At 30.9% G+C, this 23,065-nt stretch overlaps 1 protein-coding gene across 1 annotated transcript in view; it reads left to right on the forward strand.

The window, feature by feature from the left end:
* LOC112685615 (alpha-tocopherol transfer protein-like) overlaps positions 1-15,263 on the forward strand; it is a 32,967-nt gene extending 17,704 nt beyond the window's left edge. The window contains exons 2-7 of the mRNA XM_025557578.1: positions 8,656-8,756; positions 9,229-9,382; positions 9,950-10,143; positions 12,612-12,722; positions 14,731-14,881; positions 14,963-15,263. Of these exons, the coding sequence (XP_025413363.1) occupies positions 8,656-8,756; positions 9,229-9,382; positions 9,950-10,143; positions 12,612-12,722; positions 14,731-14,881; positions 14,963-14,997 (746 nt within the window). The 3' untranslated portion in view covers positions 14,998-15,263. The remainder of the gene's footprint in view (positions 1-8,655; positions 8,757-9,228; positions 9,383-9,949; positions 10,144-12,611; positions 12,723-14,730; positions 14,882-14,962) is intronic.
* The last annotated feature ends 7,802 nt before the right edge of the window (positions 15,264-23,065 follow it).

The raw sequence follows: 23,065 nt of genomic DNA on the forward strand, positions 1-23,065 counted from the left end.
GGGGTCTTATAATCATGATTTTCACCGTAGCAGTTATAGCAATCCGTACAATTATGCATTGTAAATCTTAGATATTTAAAAGCGTATACAACATATATTACGGTTAATTTTGTACATATATATTAGGAAAATATCTTACACAGGAAATAATAAGCTTTGTATTCAACCTTATAGACGATCGTATAAAATAAGTAAAAATGCAATTGGTATATTATCTTGTGTATAATATTATGTATTATAAAATAATAATATTGATATCGCGTGTAAAACAACTTTGCTATTAGGTCGTTTTGGTCCGATAAAATAATACAGTATTATAATCAGGGCTCGTAAGTTCATGCATTTGTAAGTTTTTTTGCTACATCTGAAAATATGGTGAGATCGAAAAAATAAAACATTACTTTTAAAATTATGAATGATAATTTTTATTATTTTGCTTGTACATTTTTTTTTTCGTACTAAAACAGGCTAAAACTACTCGCTTGACGTTATCTATAACGTGTCAATGATGTTGTCATTGTCATTAGATTTCATATTTAATGAATGCATCCATCTAAATACACCAAAAAAGTTCGTCTGTTCAAATGGAATTTTTTCATCAGGATTAATCATCAGCAATCGTGTTGTGTTTTCCAAGTCATTGAAAGCATGGATTTTACATGAAATAATTTATTTATTTATTTATTTATTTATTTATTTATTAAGAATTTACGGGCTGAGCACTTTTTAATTAAAATATATATGTGCAGAAAAGATATTACAATTATTATATGATGATAGTAAATTGATGTATTGAATAAAAAAAAATAATTGAATGTATTCAGTAAAAATAATATACCTTTGACAGAAAATAAAGAGCAGTATATAGTTTACGGTAAAAAACTCGCTGGCGATATTTCTTACATTTCTAATTACAACATTACGCCTAGTAATATATAATGCGTTATAGATGTACAGATTTGATTTAAAAATGAACGAATTAATTTATTTGATAATTAATGTATCAAAGCATCTTGGTTTCTTATAATTCCAGAATTTCAAATCTATATAATAATATCGAACGATCACAGGAAATATGTTTAACCAGAAGTAGATCATCCCAGTTCTATCAATACTTAATATTTCATGAATAATTTAATATCTATGGTACATTCTTAAGATTAAATATATTTTTAGCAAAAATTATGAAACATTGAAACTAACTTATTGTACTGATGAACATCGATATATGTTTTTGTGTTAAATTAAATTGTATCATGCAATATAATATTGTTAAAGTTGAATTAAAATAACAAGAGAGAAAAAAACGAATTTTCAAATCGGAAAATGAACACCCAAAAATAGTAAAAAATTACTTCGGGTATTTTCTATCGAACGTGCTGCATTAGATTATGCTTTTGACTAAATTATTCAACTCATTTTAAACTTTCTTACGTATTACGCTTATCATTTGATGAATTAAACGAAACTCACTTACTTACTAAGTGGTGACCTCGATTTCCAATATTTCACATTTTTGGGGGTCACATATAATTATCGTTTTAATCGATACGCACATACGAATTGGCCATACATTCTACAACAGCAGGTAGTTGTTGTGTTCACATTTCAGTGTAGTACAGGTGTAATGTATACAATTATTATTTGTTGGGTGCGATTTGATGTAAAACGTTTCTAACGTTGGAGCTGCATTAATTATTCAAAACGTACTGCGTTACGAAAAGATACGCACAAGTCCTTCTGGTTCTATTAAATCAAGTGATATAAGTTAAAAACCTTTTACCAGAAAGCAAGATTGCACCGAGTGTACTTAAAAATTTTGTTTACCTCACGTAATTACGTTATTTTGTTTATATATTTTTTCTTTTTTGAAAAGCCTGGAAAGTTTCTTAGAAAAATACTAGTATCTCGCTTATATAATTACGCCAATGTTATTGTTGTACAAAATTGTATTGTTAAGTTTGATTCTTCTTGATGTAATTAAATTTTGTAGCTCCGAGTTGCAAAATAATATTTCCATCGACACTTTGAAAATCATTCTTAACGGACGAAAATATTAGATATGATATTGACTTTCAAAAGTCATCGATACACATAATGTAACATATTATACATATAATTATTATATTACTGATCGATGTGTTGCTACAACGTTCGGCTGAGGGATAGAACAATTGTTTTTAGTCGGTGCGCGTTAGGGTCCCGTAAGATTATGAAACGGCCCGGAGGTGAAAACAAAACGAGTTCGGAATTGTAAATTATCCTATCCCCTGCAATTAAAACAGTTTCGATATCGCGACGGTGCACAATTCGTTCATTCATTCATTTCGCTCGTGGAATTCAAACGTATACAAGTGTTGTATTAAAATGCAAAACGCGCGAATCTTTTTTCTCCAATTAAATTACAATGCGATGACACAGACGAGTTTTGCCAATCAATCGAATTCGGAGATATCGAACAAACATCGGTAATTACCGGTGCACGCGCATCGGAGTTTACTGACCGGTTTAATTGTACCCATAACGTACATAATATACTATTTTTATTATTATGTCAACAATAGTGTATTTTTCTCCGCAGCACAAAGGCATGTTTAACGGGGGCTAAATAAGGTATTTTGTCTGTTGAAAATAATATTTTGGAAGACATTTTAAAAATAATGGTCTTAATTCCGAAAGGCGTAACTTATGCGCACCTACGTGTTATTATTTATTTCTGCGATTCATGATTGCAATCGTTTTTCGGAATAACGTTTAATAATTTGTTGTTTTCGTATCTCATGAACTGATCACAAATGCCAACACCTCCGTCCGACACACCTATATATTGTCCGAGGACCGATGCGACGAAGTGTTTATTTTTTATTGTACTCCTTTGATCACAGCATATTGTAGCAGTTTTTTTTTTCTCGTTGCTTTTTGTAATTATCGGTATTTTGGACGGCGGAGGGGGGAGGGGGAGGAACTAACCGGTGGTTGCGAGGCGGCAAAATACGTGCGCCTCCGGCGGCATTGACACCGCACAAAGGTAATTGGGTGTCGGTGTTGTTTACCGAAGCGATCGGCGCGCGCCTAACCCACTCGTGGCGAAAAGTTACGTAAAACGTAATCGCGGCGCGACCACACGAAGCGGTTTTCCGTACGATTATTGTGTTTTCTCCGCGTTTCCCGTCCTCCGTTAAATGCTCGCGACGGATACGCACGTGCCGCGTTAGTAGTGTGTTATTTTTTACCGGATGCGTTCGATCGTTTCGTGCGAATCCCTGCTTTCGATCACTCCGAGAGCACACCGCCGAATCAGTAAACGCGATTGCCGGTGATCCCCAATGGAGAAATTCCGGTTTCGACTCTTACGGTGTACTCATGGTTTCCCCCTTCCCCGGCCACCCGCCGAAGTGGCGGATCTAGGATGTTCTCATAAGGGGGGGGGGATATAAAATATTTTCGTACATATGTATAGGCATATTTATTCTACTAAACTTACTAAACAATTTCTTAACATCAATTTCTTGATGACCGTACCATAAACTGTATGGCGCTGTATCCCGAGTCACGATATAAGTACGAGATGTGTATCCGTAATCTGAAGTTAGACACTAATATTATACTAATGTATCCTTCTTGGTTACGAAATAATAAAAAAATGGTTTTTGTTTAAATTTTGCATGCGAAAATTGAATTGGTTGCAAAAATTTTTTTTTTAACCCACGGCCCCCACGAGGAGGAATCTATCTTCCATATCCCCATCCCGTAGATCCACTACTGAACCACCGATGAACCGCGACGTCGGAACGTGGGACCGTGCGAAACGTGCGGAAACGGAGGAGATACGGCGACGGTTATCCGGGGAACCCTTATCCTCGCCGGTTTCCCGGTTCCGGCCCCGGGAGTGATTGCGGGAACGCGCGCGCACCTATTCGCACGACGGGCGGTCGGAAATCAATGGAAACGTCGAAACGTTCGTCTCCGGGCGCTCGCTTCGCACCCTCGACCATCCCTTGCAACGTATCGCGCACCCGGTTCGGCGTAACGCTACGCGCGTTGAGCGTACCGAAAACTATAACAACAACAACGAGAGCTACACGCACGCGCGATGTCAAACGCAGCAGCAACAACGACAACAACAATAAAAATAATATTAACAAAATCACGGTTTGCAGGATTTTAACGTTCATGGTTTCCACCCCCGCCCGTACTAACCCTTTACCGTTGCGACGGGAGATTAAACGACTACCGGCGTTTTTGACGGCGCTCAACGTCAGGCATACGTAGTACATCTATTACGCGCGGTATGTTTTATTATGTGTTCCCGCGCGCGTGCTAATGCGAAACGATTCGCACCCGTTTTTCGACTACCGTTACGGCGGCGCGCTCGAAACAATAATATTTCAACACGTGTTGAACCGAAATTACGTTCATCCGTCGGCCATTATTCTTACTAGGGGGGGAGGAGGAAAAATCCGAGTACGCAAATAGCTTGGATTTTTCCTCCCCTCCCCTCAGTTTTGCGTTTCGTTCGATGACGGAGCCGTTGAAATGGTTCCAAGATCAAAACCCACGGCGGTACGTATGATGAATGATACGATTTCCATTATTTCTCGACGACGACCAACATCTACAGTTATATTACCCGCGTTATCACGATAAATATTTTTAAATTGTTTTTCACTATAAATTCGAATTATGAACCTGTCGGTATTGAAAACGTCGAATACGTTTCGATAACATTGCACAATACATCAATTGTCGCAAATTATGACTGCGTAGTTCTCGAACGAAATCAATTCGTTTTTAAAATACGATACGACGCGCGTGTCGATGAGATTTGCACAGTTCTTAAATATTTCCGTTTTGTTCGTCAACTATTTTCTTAAACATATAATACCTACATGTGTTGTATACTGGTCGACTTCCAAACATACGTACAAGTATATTTATATATACGCTTAGTCGTGTGTTTTAAAAGTATCTCACTATAGACGCTAATGCGCTCATTATTAACTCGTAAATCGGATTTATCACCAGATTTTTACACGCGCATATCCGTGCGCGGAACATCTTTCAATGATGCCAAAACTATTTTTGATGGGTTGACCATTTAACAACGTGTCGTTAACTTTTAACGAACATCCGTGAGTTCTGACATAATATTGCACTAAAATTGCACTGTTGATTTTATTACCAGTGCGGCGTAATAACACCCCCTCCCCCCCCCCCCCGACCGCAATATGTATATTCTTTATGGTCTATTAAACGGCTCCATGAGGGTTATTTTGAAGAACGTAACTCGTCTATTTTTCAGATGTTTATAAAACGAGCGATTTGTCATATTTGAATGCGAGCGATTTAAAAAATTGAAAAATAAAAGCTATAGTAATAAATATTTATAATATGTTAAACATTTCGGTGTTCATCAATTGGGCCAATTTTGGGACACTATCTATATCAATTTCACTGGAGAATTTTTATCACCTGACCGAGAAGTCGTATAGATAAGTTTATTACAAGAAAATTTATAATTTCGGTAAATAACAATTTCTTTATCACGTTCACTTAAAACAGTTTCCATTATAAATTTAAGCACGAGCCACGACGAATATACGTACAACGCGTAGAGTTATACTAAACAACACTACGAATTTATTTTACAAACATGTAGTATTTATCGACATTTTTTTTCCATCTTCAAATAATAAAGTAATAGTTTTTCAAACGTACCAACGAGTATAACGACGTAAGCCCATGTATTACCGAATTACAACACTGTTAATCTGTAAGTTTTAAAATCAGTAGTAAAATTATACACGTTCGTATTTATATATGTATATATGTAGGAACGATTAGCGCAATTGACGTACAGCATTAGACTACATTCCTTTTGCCTATCCCATAATTTTTCTTTCTTTACTGGCGGTTTTTGGCGCAATTAATACATGGTCAAATATTTACCGATAACGTAAAAAAAATAATTTCAATTAATGAAATTATGTACGATATTATTTTCACTCTTTCTCTCTCTATTTGCGATTAATTTGTTTGTCTTGTTTGAATCGATTATGATTGCGATTTGAAATCAGAAATTCTTCGAATGAGACAAACATTATACAAAAACGTATGCATATAAATACTATTTAATAAACGTTTATAAATGTATAGTATGTTAAAATAAATATTTATAAAATACTAAACAAGTGTTTACATTATGGAGGAAAATGTTTTCTTATATGAAAACCAAAAGAGCGTGTATATTTTTTTGTTGTAAATTAATGATGCAAGATAATAATATTGCATATAATGTTGTATTTTATTTGTTGAATTGTTTTACTTGTTTCTAAAAAATGAAAGAAATAGTTATTATTATTATTATTATTATTATTGGTATTGGGGAGCGTTTGTCAATTAAAAAAAAAAAAAAAAATTATACCTACAAAAAAAAATTATTTATTTATTTGGATAGTTCAGTACATCTGATAAAAACTGTTCAAGTAATATCATTTAAAAATGTAGAAACAAGAACTATTGAAAATAATGTTAATATATAAATAATATAATGGGAATACTTGTAACTTTGGTTAATATATATAATATATATGATAATCAATATGATTAGCTAATTTAAGTATGTTTGAAACTCATTAACTGGTTCACTTTTGGATAATTTTCTTGTTAAATATTTCAACAACATTTAATCTTTATAATATATCGTGTTTAAAAATCTTATTATTTTTCTCTTTGGAATATAATATAAAACAGTGAGAATTTGTTAAGTATGTTCTATAGAAAGTTTGGACAGTTTATTTTAATATATGTTTTTCAAAACCATGTTCTTGTATTTAAAATGTACATTCATATTTTTATTTGGCAAATGGAGCATTCATACCTGATTTTAAAGGGGGCCAAAATTTGTCGTCAATATATAGTTAAGATAAGTTATTGAAAAAAAATTAAATCGAAAATAAAACAAATTAAATTACAAAATTAAATGAATTTTTAAATTTAATTTCTTGTAGTTAACATTTGATCATAACATAAATGAAAAAATGTAATGTATTCTTATTATTAGAGAACGGATTTATATGTAAATGCATATTTTTATTAAAACGAGATATTTAAGATTCGATAAGAAATGTTCATGATTTAAATCATTCCTATTAATATGATGCTACTTTAATTTTACATATTTTTACATATTTCACTAATATGTAAATATTTTTAAACATATTTTATCATTTTATCATTCATACGTCTTCTTCATACGAAAATATAAGAAATTATTTCAAATTTAGACCCAGTAACTTTTATCGCTATTAGAAAAGCTCAAAATATTATGCAAAATGAAACATTGAAAACTAATATAATTTTTATCTCAGTGAATTTTAGTTTTATTGCATATACATTTACAAAATTAGAAACAAAAATATGTCCTTAAATGATAGTATGCAAATTGTCGAATTAACGATTGAAAAATTAAAACTCGTAAGCATACCAATAGGAGATATTGTAAAAAAAAAAATTCATGCTGTTACAGAAAAAAATTCTAGGCTATATTGATTTTAAGTCAATCAATGACATAATGAGTGGCAGACACCCTTCTAAACATTTGGAATTATCGCCTTCTGATATTATGCGTTTCAAATACACTTCAATCAATCGATGTAGGTTGATGTGAAACGATCATTTAGTCGTTTTAAAAATATTTTTAGATCTAATAGGTGTCATTTAATATTTGATAATTTAAAATATTTTTATTTTATTTTTTTTCTACATATTTGGATGGTTTTAGCACATAATTAATAAATTATACTTACATATTTCTGTATTTTTATTACATATTATCCGTTCCCTACTTATTATTAAGTATTTTTATTGTTATAACTATAATTTTCATAATAATAAAATATTTATTTAATATATATGTTATATTGTATTAGATTATATTTGTTTATCTTATAATTGGAAGTCATTTTGTATAACACGCGAGTACTGATTTGTTACAACGCAACAGACGGATAAATAAATAGAAAGAGTATAATAAATAAACAATTGTTTTGATCTTTGGTCGGTCTCATAGCTGCCAGAAGAAAAAACAATTTGTACACAACCGTACATAATACAAATGCATAATAACAATATTATTTTGGATCATTTTCCATGTTAAAAATAAAATATATTAAATCATCATATCCGTTATATATTACTATCCGTAAATCGTCTTCGTGTAATATTCTATGAATATTTTTATATTAATTGAGAATTTACCATGTATAAAAAATAATATAGAATAATAATAAAAAAAAAAGGTAAATCTGATAATCATTCGTACATACACATAATATAGAATTAGATATTGGTTTGACGAGGAAACCAATTGATGCTGAACAACATGCAAATTACTAAACTAAGAGATCTTGATACTAGTGTCATTCAAGAAGATGTGAAGAGTTGTCTCGAGCAGTACGAGCGAGGATAAACGGGATATGAAATGATTTTGATGGATCTGTATTTTGGTTTGAAATTATATATCATATTCTAGAGATATTTTAAGTGCGTCGATTACCACTACTTTTACCATATTTTTATCCAATGTTTTGAAATCAACGAATCTATACATTTGAATAGATTTCTAACAAATGCCTTCATTATTTTATGTTCTAGAAGAGAAAAACCTCTACTTGCCCACTGACGAATCCACAGAACTGTATTTGTTAGCCTATTTGAGAGTCTGCAAATTCTTCCCAGAGAGTGCGTTCAAAAGAGTGAGTATAATTTATTATTATTATGATTATTATTTGCTTATAGAGGCCTATTCAGAGAATATTTTTCCATGCGGACACAGGCAATTATCGATAATATATTAAATTTGTGTTCTCAAGGAAAGTGTTTCGTGGTATTAATTTTCATAAAGCAATTTTTATTAAATCACACGGTTTTAAAAATTGTTTTTGAGGATTTTTCTCGGAATCGGTATTATTATGATCCGTATAAAAAGGATCAATATATACAAACATAAAAAACCGAAAGTTTCTTAATTCGGGGAAAACGTAAGACCTAACACGTCGTTTTTTTCTCCACTTTTTTCCGTGTACACGACAGTTGCACTTTGCCGAAAAATATACACCGACGTAATGGATATTTTAATTTAACGCGAATGCGTTTGAGTCCATATTGTTAATTGTTTATAACTGTACACTATTTCATCTGTATGTTTATGTAACAATATTGTTTTAGGTGAAAAATTTATACAAATTGCGTCAGAAAAATCCTAAGTACTGTAACGACCTTCTACCGAGCTTGGAGCGAAATGTCTTTGCACAAAATATTCTGACCGTTTTGCCAAACCGTGACCAATACGGAAGGCGAATACTTCTCACAGAAATTGGACGTACGTGTGAACCATTTTTAATATTTCGTATTCACTACAGATGGTTTTTTTGTACGTCATAATGCCGATTTGTTTAACTTATCTTGTAGGTTATCAATAGTAGTACGAATGGATTGTAAGTGACGTTTTTAAACATTTTATATAAACACACTGTTCTCAATAATCTGTACCCCCAACGAGGGCGAGAAGGGACTCAGGCAATGAACGATACTTTGGTATTTTTCCTTTTACATTTAAAACAATACCGTGCCCATATTGCAATTACTGGTACTGCAGAAACTTAAATTACATTAGCAGAACTGCGATCTTGAGTTGGGAATGAATTATTATGTATAGCAGAGAGGCCCTTTGTGTTGTGTTTTACTATATCACATATATACAGTATAATTGTTCTTTAAAATAAACATAAAATTCTGTTATCCCGCTTTCGTTTACGTTTGTCAAAAAAATGTGACGAGGGGTCATGAAAAATACAATATACCACACCCGTCCCTTTGCCTAAAAAAAAAAAAAAATATTATTATTTTGGTGGCTTTTAATTTTTATTTTTGCGTTTCCTTTCTCCAGAGAGATGGAAAGTGAAAAACTGCTCGCTAGTCGAAATATTCCGAGGTATCGAGCTAGTGATGGAAGCGGCCATTCTTGAGCCAAGAACTCAAATATCGGGCACTGTACTGTTGGTGGACTTTGTTGGGCTGTCCATCAACCAAGTGTGGCAGTTTACGCCGAATTTCGCCAAAATGGTTCTGGATTGGATACAGGTAATACAACTGTGTACTTCCCATTCTGCAGCACCGTCTACCCGTCTGAGCTGTATTAAGTACACACTATACATTATTAGAATAATTATCCTTTTCAAATACATAATATAACACCGAGTTTTTAATTTTCTCTTTTTTTTTTTTCATTAAGAATTAGCTCTCTGAGTACCAGTCTAAGGTTTTTGTACCATATTAAAAACAAGGAATTAATAATAATCCACGTAAATATTTTTTTATGCTCTCCGCATGGTAATATTTTTCCATTAGTCTAAATTAATTACAATTTTAGTTACACGCGTTTCCCACGGTGATTCTATTATGCGTTTATAAATATTTGCTTCGCTTAAATCGGTAATTATATTACATTACAAGTTGTTGTACGCGGACATTGTACTTCAGTTATTTTACATTATAATAAATTTAATTAAATTCGGCTTAAGTGTTAAAATATAAAAACTATAAGGTACCAGTTACATATTATAATTAATATGGAAAACTAAAAAAAAAAAAAAAAACCAAGTGGAATAGTATTTTCATTCAGAAAATTTCTTCTTTGCCAACAGTCGTCAGAAATCATGTCGTAGTAATTCATTTTTCTTAAATTTTTTTTTTTCGAAAACCTATATTCATATCACACCGCACCATAATTCAATTTTAGTGGTACTTCAGTACCTCGGTATTGTCGAATGGCAGTGATCTGAAGTGAGAATCAGTAAATGATAATCCACCATAGGTACAAAACAAATAGCGGTCAGTAAAAATAATAATATTAATAATAATAATACTCATAATATTTACAATTCAGAATCACGTTCTGCGCATAAAATATTCATAACTTTTGTCAACGTTACAAATGTACTATTATTATAAAGCAGCTTTGGATCCCGATTTCTCGGCAAACAAGAAGCAATAAATAACAGTAATACGGTAAAATTCGTTTAGGTGGGTTTTTTATTCGTATCGTACAACAATCTAATTAGGCTATAAAATCTAATGATTTCGTTTGTCCGTACGAACAATGGACGTGGAATAAAACGTCTTAAACAAATTTTCTCACCACCAAAAAAAAAAAAAATTACATTTATATCTATCCAAAAGTTACGGTCGAAAAATTATTTCCATTGGGTTCATTATGTAATAATTAAATACGGAATAACAAATATCCCATTCAAATACTGTTGAACTATAATAATAAAATACTACATCAACGTGAAATTATTATGGTGGTTGCAAAACGACTAATGCAGTCGTAGGTAGAAACTATATCGTGTTCAGTAACATCATAATCGTATAATATTGTTATTGGCTGTAAACATTTTTTGTCCGTCTGCATACGGATACTATACTACACTGCACTACACTACGGATACTCCATGGAGAGTAGTATCCGTCGACACATTTTGAAAATTAGTATAGTTTCAAAATACAGTTCACATATATGTTATACTGATTAACTATGTAAAAGAAAATATAAGAATATCACGTTAAATACAATCTGCCGTTAACTATTTATTATACAAGTAAATCGAACAACGAAAACGATAGAATGGTCTAATCTTTTTCCATAAATTTTGGTATAATATTTATTTTGAACAACACTATATTGACACGCATCAATAAGTTTTCGAAATATTAACATTAGACTGTTTGAGTGTAATTTTTATGCATGCTGAGAAAACATTTCTTTGGAATTGTGGAGTATATGGTCGTCAACATAAAGAACAACATTTTAAAAACTAATCTAAACAGTGGAATTTTACTTTTACAAATACATTGACATTTCAAAAAAAAAAAAAAAAAAAAAAAAACAATGGTTTATTTTTGTACCCAACCCAATTGTTGTATTGTTATATTATTGATTTATACTAAAGTAATACATAAAAGTTAACAATGAACTAATTATTTCGTGCATTTTTAAAATGATTTTAAATGAATTAATTTTAACCATTCTATTACAATAAATAATTTAAAAAAAATGTCTTAAAATCAACCTACTCAACTAACGGGAAAAATATTAAAAATGTTTTAAGAATACGGTTTACTTTTTGTGCTTATCTTAGGAGTTTAACATAAACTAAACGATGTAAAAATTTTAACAACAATAAACAAACGGAAAACTGATAATAACCTATCGAGTTATCAGAAATGACCTTTCGTTTTTTTCGTTTTATTTTTATCATTGCTCCACATTTTTATATTTTGCTCAGTGTTAAAGGCTAATGATCTCTTAAAAGAAATGCTCATAAATATTACAAGTAATCGTTTACGATAGATATTGTTATTCCAATTTTCACTCGATTCGACATTCCACGGATATAAAAGCATTCTGTTACACATCCTTAATGATGTAGATTGTGAAGGCTTATCTCCAGTAGAGAGTGTATTGTTTAAATAAAACATGAACAACAAATATGAAAAAATAACTGAATTAATGATACGAACAATTTTTTTAAACGAATGTGTTTCAGTACTCGATGCCGGCTAGACTTAAGGAAGTCCATATCATAAATCAACCATACATATTCAATATGGTATTTGGAATGTTTAAACCATTTATGCAAGAGAAGTTGAGAAATCGAGTATGTATAAAAATATAATTTTATTAGAATAATTATCAACATAATGAAAACGTCGTATTTGACAGTATAAAATCTTTAAATCAATATTTTTTAAATGTAATCAGAGCTGATCAAACGAGGAAGACATTAAGGGATTTTTTCTGTATCAAAATATGTTGTTCTTTGTTTTGTACTACTTACCAACACCTTTATATTATTAATTAATTCAGTGATATCGAGTTATGTAAAAATTAGGTTTTCAAAGATCATAGTTTATCAACGTTATTTCTATCTACACACTGAACTCATTTTGTTCATCACTGTAATACTGTATATAATGTTTGCATACGATGTATCTTACGTAAACATAGATTATGTGTACCGTCCATAGTAAATAATTATGGATACATTATACTCTGATATAGGCTGTTCGCATTTAAATCAATTTTGAAATGGATGTAATAAGTTTTAGTAAAATACGAGTTTAAATAGTTAAAAATATTATGATTGACAGCCAGTTAAATACAAACAATTTTGTCAGATTAATATTAAAATCACATTCGTTGTCTTGTGCAACTCTAATATGAGCTATAAAAGTATGTTTTGAACTTTTCAATTTTAACTTAAACGTTTTTTATTGTTCAAGACGTGTATTTATTATTTTACTTTTCAGTTGGAGTAGTAAATTCTATCGAAACAAAGTTTAAGTAATTTCAAATAGAACTTAAAAACAAAAATAATGTGAAACAAACAAGTCAATAATGTTATTTATTGATAATTGTTATCTATTTCTTTTAAATCATGTTACACATCTATGTTGAAGCTCCAAGTATTATAATTTCATAATCGCTTTATATATATAAAAATAAAATATAACAAATATATATATCAAAAGGGAAATCGAATTGTTTTATTTAGCGGTTTTCTCTAACTGTAAAATCTCCCTTGAGAGGTACATGCACTTATTAAAAGTGGTGCAAGATAAATATTTTTATTGTACATTAAATTTTAATATATTTATTATTAGATCGATAGTAATTTGCTTATATTTAAGTATTGAAAATGTTGTTTTATTTATTCATGGGAGTCGCGATTAATTTATTTTTGTTTTAGGGATGTGTGACCCAAAAAAGTTTGGGAATCGCTAGTTTGATTAATACAATATTTTGTCCAGACTCATCTTATGATAGTGGGCTAAAAAAATACATTTGACATAATAATATATTGTTATCACTGCTATTGTTCAGTGTGACTAAACGTGAAAAGTTATAGCTGTTTGTTCTCGTTCGAACGGTCATTATTTTATTATATTATTGGTCATTGGTAGATTATGATGTTCAAAACATTATATAGTTTTTAGTTGTAGTCTTAATCACTGTATATCAAAAAATCAAAATAACACGGCTGGAAATGAATATCACCGTCATAGTGTTAGCTTAATTTACATAAAAATTAAAAATCTGTTAAATATGTAATCATGTTTTTGATAAGGGAAGTCAAAATATGTGCTTACCTTAATAATAATGATTTGTAACTACTGTAATTAAACGTGTCGAAAATCAAAATTTGGTGTTTCGTTGATCATGCAGGATAAATCGTGAAAACTAGTAGCACGTTAATTGCGTCAGTAACGATTTTAATTGAAATTAGCATATTATTATTATGCAAATAATTATACTTAACTAACTTGAATTGTAACTCAATTCAAATGTTTCGAACATTTGAAATAATCACTTTTAACTATTGATAATATAGACATTTAATTTTTATAACCAAAAACAAAATAATTATTAGTAAGAAATTTTAAGTTTGAAGACATTTAAATTATTTCTAAATTATTTTATCAATAATTACAATCATATTACAAGCATTAAAATTAAACGGCGTACTTTTCACTATGGCATTGTATGTATGTATATATAATTTTTCATTTATTTATACATGTATTATACTGCAATGTTCTTTTCTTTTCTTTTTTTTTTAAAAAAAAAAACACTGTTGTATAATTGTAACATTTTTTTTTTTGCAGATGTTTTTGCACGGTTATGATAATTCGTCGTTGCTAGAGCATTTGGATGCCAAATGTTTACCAACTAAATACGGTGGTCTCATGGACATTGAAACCAACCAAGGCATAGATTTATGGAATTTACTGTGTTATTACGAGGGAAACTATCAAGGTATGGTGGTGTACAATATAAAACGATGGATATTATTTTTTTATCATAACAACTAATTCGGTCCGTTTATTTCTGTTTTAGTTTCAAATGAATTTGGTTACAAAAAGAAGAAATAAATCGGAACTCGTGAATATCTGTTGACTGTTGTACAAGCACACGTTTTTTATTTTATTTCATGTTATTCATACTAATTAAATATTAATATTTTAATAATTCGTTATTGGGTTATGATCCAAAAAGTATACAGTAATTTTGTGAATATCTAATTCGATTGTTATGTGTTTATTTAAATAGTATATATATTATATTTATTATATCATAGTTATATACATCCATCTAAACACCCAGGCAATGAATAAATGAACTCATTAAAATTATCATCTGATTGATGGTCGTTGTTATTTATTTGATTAAACTGTTTGTAATTGATTACGTATTTTATAGCGTATACTGTATGCAAACAGTACTTATACATTTTGCGACGCAATTGTAATAAATTTGAATCAGTATGATAATACTAATGTCTAAATTCTGATCAAATATCTAATTCAGAGTATAATATTTTTCCCTCGATTCGCCCTGGTTGCGTTAATTAAACGAATCTCGAAAGCCGTACACACTGTCCATGAACCTAATGATTTTAAATCGATCACTTTGTACCGTACTTAAAAGAAGTTGATATTTCCATTAAAATGTTCAAGAAAACTACGACAATTATCAGGTCATAAGTACAAATTATAAGCCAAATCTTTACTATTTCTGATGAGGTCTGTTCAGAATCGTTTTCAAGATGGGTCAATATCACGTTTAAATTAAAAATAACAATATATTAATATATACATTTAACGTCCACGCAGCCCTAAAACAAATTAATTGAGACAAGTATTCGATCTTATAGTAACGAATGATCCACTGCACTACTATAATTTTGTTTTTCTTAATTTTATTTTCTTTTTTATAAATTAACTATTCGCTAACATCATTCTGCAATTTCTTGGGCATACTTCATCATCCTGCTTAATATGTAATCTACTTATCTACCATAATTATATACGCATATAAACATTTTTTATTATGAACCGTTAGAATTGATATTTCTGTTTTGTACATTTTTCCGGGAAACTCATCAAGATTAAATTTAAAACGAAACCTGCAAAGTTTAAATTTTAATTTAAACGTACTTTTAAACGTATTAAAATTGATACGTCATCGATGCGTACCGTTTTCCGCCATTTCTAATATTCGTTTTGGTCGTTTATTATTTTGAAATGAATTATAACTAATAATAACTGATTTGGATATATACTCATATAGGAATAAGAACAGATTACCGTTCTCATCGAATATTATCTTCTCTGCACTGTTTCGAACGTACCGGTATTTTTCATTATAGATACGTTGAATAACATTTTTATTACGCGTATAACACGCGTGGACTCACAAACGAACTGCCGTAAATAAATAATTTTTCTCGATCATGTTAATTATGAGCTTATGAATATGCATGTTTTGTGAACAGTGGACGCAAACGAAAGTGTTTAAAAAACTGAAACCTGAATTTCTACAATATAAAACACGGACACACGCAATTTGTTATTAGTAAATTTATAACGACACAACGGGGTTCACATATATTTACATTAATAATGCACATGTATGTACACATTATACAGATCCAATGTTTGCCGAACATGATAACACGACTCTTTCCGATGTACACCTCTATGAGAGGCTACAAACACACCTTCTGCCGGGCTATTAAGCAAATATTATTTCGAAATAATAAATTTAGCATACACTTTTCCGATCGTTTTTGGCGGTACCCTCCCGCTACCCGGCCGGTCGGATCGAGCAAATAATTCAAAAATTTCAGTGGAATTATGATCCATCGACAAATACAGCTCGCGTTACCCCCGCAGCCCAGATCAAACAAACGATAAGTTATGTTATAACGTTCTGTCGGCGGTGTATACGGCAACAAACGTGCGCAACGATATAACACATCAAATAAAGGATTAGCTTCGACGTTTTTAGACTATAAGTAAAACACACCGAACGGTTATTCGAACCAAATTATACTCGGTGGGCCCCGTACGTGTCGCTCGTGTTTGCTCGTACTCGTCATAATAATAATATCTCCTGTACGGGATTAACGTCGATGCGCGTACCGTATCGTACTGTGACGTGCGCGCCCGTCTAATTCTTACCACTCCTAAACGCGCACTAAACTACCGTCTATTAGGCCCGTCCATCGTTCGGCGTACGCACTACGACTACCCGACGGACAACAATGAAAACGCAACGCGATATTATTCGGGGGCTGTTAATCCGGGGTCAACACCCCCACGTGTACATTTCAAAAACGAGTCATACCAATACGTACCGCGTACGCACTCTCGTCATTGTGCTGTTGCCTACCAAGTATCGGTTACGTATCAATTATTATTATTATTGTTTAACCGTAACATTGGTACACCCAGACCTAAGCCTAGACGTAACGCCGCGGTTCGGTCGAGCCGATCGGAGACGCGATTCTTCGGTGATGCAATAGCCGTTATTTAATAGGGGGGGGGAGGCCACAACGAGGCTCTTGAACCAAATTCAGACTAAAATCAATAATTGTAAAATTTTGTCAGAATCGTTAGACATATTAGACAATGGTTATTTGGTATAGATCGGCAAGGCGGCGGTGCTTTTAGTATGCGTAGCCGAGATGTGTGTTAATTTTACAAACGTCGCTTTACAATGTGGCTCGCCTCGAACGAGCTTTATAAATTTGCGGCTCCCGAAGTTAAGGTCAGTGGGCCGCCCCTGCGTTATTGCAAATGTTATTACTAGTCGTCGTGACTGTACGGTTCGCGTGGACGACGGAAATAGTCGTGCGATACCAACAAATACGCGTCTGACACCACGTGTTGCCTAGCGCCGAAGCCGCGAACCGTCGCGTACGCGTGATCATTTTGCCGTTACGCAGCAATACTTTTTATTTATTTATTGAAATATTGTACGGGTTAGGACCCAATTAAACGAATTAAATTTAAATACTGTTCTACTACACGGTAAAGGTGTTCGCCGGGCCCCGTAGTCGAATGAAACGCGACGTTTCGATCGGACGCAGTTGCCGCTGAACGGAATCTTACGAACACTAATTCTTAGTCGTAAATTCCGTGTTTTGTGTTTCTTCCGATGTACACACATTTTCGGGTAACCGATAGTGAGCGATTCGAGTATGGAATAAAAGCGATGAAGCCTAAACAACAGTTGACAATGTTCAAATGTATGACGGGACGGAAAATTTTAAAATATTCGTCGTACGACACGTTTACAGGTAAAGCAAAACTCTCGGATCGTTAACGAAAGATGAGTCACGGTATAAAAATCATCCTACGGTCGACAAAAGATTACGTTCACCCGTACGCGGGACTGGAATGCTCAACAAGTCGTCGCGTAAATCGATAAACTTAATATTAAACTGTTGTACTTTAAATAAAAATACGCAAAATAGTACACGAGGTTTTTTTCTCGAAACTTTTTTTCGATAATACCGCTGTAACGTAAAATGCCATTGCGACTTGATGTTTTCAACCGTTGGCGTCAAACCATGGACTGACATGCAATGTTTTTAAAACGCTTCGTTACATTATTTCAGGTTTTAATTGTAAAACCAAAGTACGCATTAAATTATTTTAAATTAATTTGCATGTTGTTCTACCGCTATTGAACCACTCCAATACTTAATTGTCAATGTACAGTCGTATAATATATAATACGGTAGAATTATTTATCATACATTCTTGAATGTCAATTAAAATAATTCTTTTATATTATATTATATAACTTCAATGCGTTAACATTTAAGAGTATTAAGAGTTGTATCTCGAGATTTTTTTTTAACATTATAATTAATTCTCAGTATTTATATCGTTTTTAATATTTCTGAACATACATTTTTTTTTTTTTTTTTAGTGTATTGATCTTTTAATATCGCCAAATGGGTAGTGATTAAAATAAAAAATAATTAAAATATCAGTTATAATATTATAATATATTGCTTTCACGACCTAAACTTACTACCAATTTCCTCACTTGCCTCTCATTATTATAACAAATTACATAAAAACACTTTTAACCACTCTAACCCGCTCATATCTAAACTCTTTTCTTGCACAATAGCTGACAACCCTCTCCGTTGTCTTAAACGTAAATGGCCGCGAGATTTATTAAATAATATTTAGTACCTATTGTATATTATATAGAACAATTTACCTCCCTCTTAAGTTCATAATTTGGTAGTAATGTCAATGGACGCTTCCTTCCCTTACGCTTGTCACGTCTAATACTAATGTCGTCATATTTACTAATTTTTTTCTTATGTATGCAGATTGTAAATGTCTTTAAAAATAAAAATAAAAAATACAAAATAAAAACAATATTACTTATAATGTTAACACACTATATTCATTTTAAAATTATTTATACATTTAATAGTAATAGTATTGTTATAAAAAATAACAATAATTTAAAGTATTATTAATCATAGTCATTCACAATAATATTGATGTAATTTTTGTTTTTATACACCGAGAATTTCAAATCGTCAATTATTGAAAATGAACTAGGGAATAATAGTTCAAACCAAACAAATTTGTCGATAAAAAAAAAACGGCATAATGTAAACTTATGAGAAAAACACCGCATCTTACGAAATATCTTAATAAAATATAATTTTCAAAAATCTTGAGGACGAAAACAATATTTGTTTAATAGATGGATACTATCGAGAAACAAATAAGCTTAAGAGGCTCTCCTAGTCATGTGTGATATCAGATTTCACGAAGAAATTACTGACATTCTCGCGAAAACCCTCAAGTCTAGAAAATATGTTTTACCCTTTCTTAAATATGGTACTACGCTACATGACGGCAGTGGAGTATTATTTAGGGGATTTTGCACGTTGAAAAGCATTATAGTGTATAGAATATTCGTCATTGTTGGTTAATGCGTCACGAGGTATTTTATAAAATTAATACTAATGTAATACATTTTTGAATTTTAAAAATTCTGAAACGAAATACTGACATTCTCGTACTCTCAAAGCTAATATTTTCTAGGAAATAATAATCCGGGTATATTTCGTTAGTTGTGGCATAGTGATATTGTACTTGTTTCTCAAAAGACGAATTATAAAATGTATAACGTTATTACGTAACCTTTATCTGTTATAATAATGTTGAACAACTTAACGTCTAGCCACAGGTATATCGTTTGTGTATTGTATGCGTAAACATATATATGTATATAAAATAATATATACAGTCACTCTTGATTTTGATCACACAAATAAAACTTTACGGCTAATTTCCGTGTGAAAAAAAACCACTAAAAATAGTTGTGTATTATCTGACCAGTTGCGCCAACTTGAAAAAAAAATAAATTAAAATAGAATGTATTATTTAAATCATACTTATCTTACTGAAGACCGTGCGTACATTGCTTTATGCCTCTAATAATGTTTAATTACAAAGAAGACATTAAATATAAGCTCGACTTATTTAATTTTCCAACCATTAAACTTTGAGTAAGCATGAAATTAATTACATTGAACGTTGTGAAGATTTCAAGTGGAATTACTTTTTTCTTTATTTTTACTTCCAGACACTATGCGATAATTGAATTAAATTGTATTACTTTAAAAAAAAAAAAAAAACTCATAACTACAGCCGTTTCGCTACTGTGCAAAAGTTTTTTTGTATACTTATAGTAACACTACAACTTGTTACCGATCAACCATATGTGTGCAGTAGTCCAATTAAAAGTTGGGCAAAAGCGTGTTATTAGTTTGACATTTTGATTTATCATAATTTTTTGGATGCCACACATTTTTAACCGACCATTTTGTATGAATTTGTTTATTTATTTATTTATTATTTTTCCAATCTGTTTGAGTATACTATTGCTTGCGCAATGAAACCCGAATTTACCGATCTATATTCCACCTCGTAAGCTTATACGATATAATAATAAGTATCTAATAATTGTTACTAAACAATGTTAATTTTATAATTTGGATTATTCGAGTGAAGTTTGAACACACAACTTGTCAGTTTCAGATATTATATACCCGTTAAGTTTTAATAAGCTTTTCAAAATGGAACAATATTTCGCTAGAGGTTAAACTGAAAATGTAACCTACCTTATATAAGTATAAGGTAGTTACTACACTTATAAGTAGTGGTATAAATCTATAAGTGATACGTTATAATGTAAGCCATGTATTTTATGCTGGAAGAGTTATTTTTCAGGTGTAATGACTAAAATTATTTACCGAATATTCTACAATGAGGTTCAATAAACAAATCAAAATATGAGAAAAAAAATTTTTTAGTGTTTACTATTATGAACCCAGGCAATTGTTACTTAGTTTATACGTAGATAATATATATGAGAGTTTTTTTTTATATACTTAGTGTTATAACCACTCCATTGTCACAATGCTAGTAAAAATATGTTCATTTCCTGTTCCGGTAGATGTCTAGTCTGCAAACTCATTTTACACCCTTATTATGGGCCTCTAAGAAAATGTGTACTAATTTATTTGACTGTACGACTCACGAAAATAATAACAACATATAAGTATTATTTTAAATAATTAATTTCATACGAGACGAAAATATATTTCACCTCACAGCGTTTGAAATTTAAAAGGAATTACCGATAGTTAGTTTCTATTCAAGTGTTCATTCCGACGCTCAGTTCACTAAATCATACTCAAATGGATTTATGATCATAGTTTTACTTAAAAACTTTTTTAATGTATAAATAGATACAGTTATACAAATCAAGAGTAATCTTGTTATAGCGAATGGGTGGAAAGACGAACATTTGTTGTGAATGCGTAGTATTATCATCATACTCAGGGCTTGATTAACTAATAGGCAGAGTAGGCTACAGTCTAGGGTGTCAATCAGTCAATGTTAATCTGGGGGTGCCACAAAATAATTTTTTTATGAAAGTAGAAGCCGTGATTGAACAATATATGCTTCAAAAATAAATTAGATTAATTCGTTTTTTTTAACTGTCCAAAAGTATCAGTATTTGGCACACAACATTATTATAATAGTATAATATAATCTTGTTATTCTTATACGGATCATGAGGAAAAATACAATAAAATATAAAATGTTCACTAAAATAATAGCGTTTATAACGTTTTATTACAACTAGGTAGGTACATAAACATAATAAATAGTTGTAGTAACTGTGTTATATCGTTGTTTATTAAAAGTGAGTTCATGGAAAATATTTCTTTCGGTTTTGTAGTGGAATCTTTTACATCCTCAAAATCAAGAAAGAAAAACTTTTTATAAATGGTTTAAACCAATGTTTGGCGCAAATTGTTTAAAAAATATCTGTGTAAATCAAGATAATCTTTTTTCACATATTTGACGAATCATAAATTTCAAAATGTTTATTTCTTTTGTATAATATTCTATATTATTATTTCTCTGTAATATTCTTATGAAATACTTTTTATTTTAAACACTAAAAGTTTGATGTCTATATGTTTTTTTATGAACTTTCTCCTGGAACCTTTTCTTTTCGAATGCATCGTACAGGCACCAAATGAACTCAAGACTTCTAACGACAAACTCCTTAATCAGACTATGATCAAATTGCAATTTTAAAGCTTAATTTTTGTCTCGTACAAAGTATTATTATTATAAATGGAACTTAATTAAGTTGCGTGTTTATAATGTTTCTCACTAAAAATATTCGAGAAGAAATATTTTGACCTCAACAACTTTTAAATAAAAATGGCTAGTTAAAGTAGTATGCTATAATTACGGCTGGTAGTACTTAGAACTAAAAAAAAATATACTCAATTAAAATAATAAATAAAGCAAAATCATGTAATGAAATTAGTTTTTAATTTTATTCAAACCTAACGCAAATCCACAATATTTTTCAATACGGTATCAAAATTGTAGTCGTTGAGTGTTGAGCTGTAGTAGGGTTTGCATATCGAACATTGGTTTCTCTAATCTGTATCATTATTAATCTCGTATAGACTAATAATTACTTCTAATAAAAATAATTATAATAATTAGTTTATAGTTATTAATGGCGGTCAAACATATGATAATAATATATGTCAGATGATAAACCAACAAAAGACGGGCTATT

Source organism: Sipha flava, unplaced genomic scaffold, assembly GCF_003268045.1.
Source record: "Sipha flava isolate LNK unplaced genomic scaffold, YSA_version1 0_pilon_pilon, whole genome shotgun sequence".
Taxonomy (NCBI): Eukaryota; Metazoa; Arthropoda; class Insecta; order Hemiptera; family Aphididae; genus Sipha; species Sipha flava.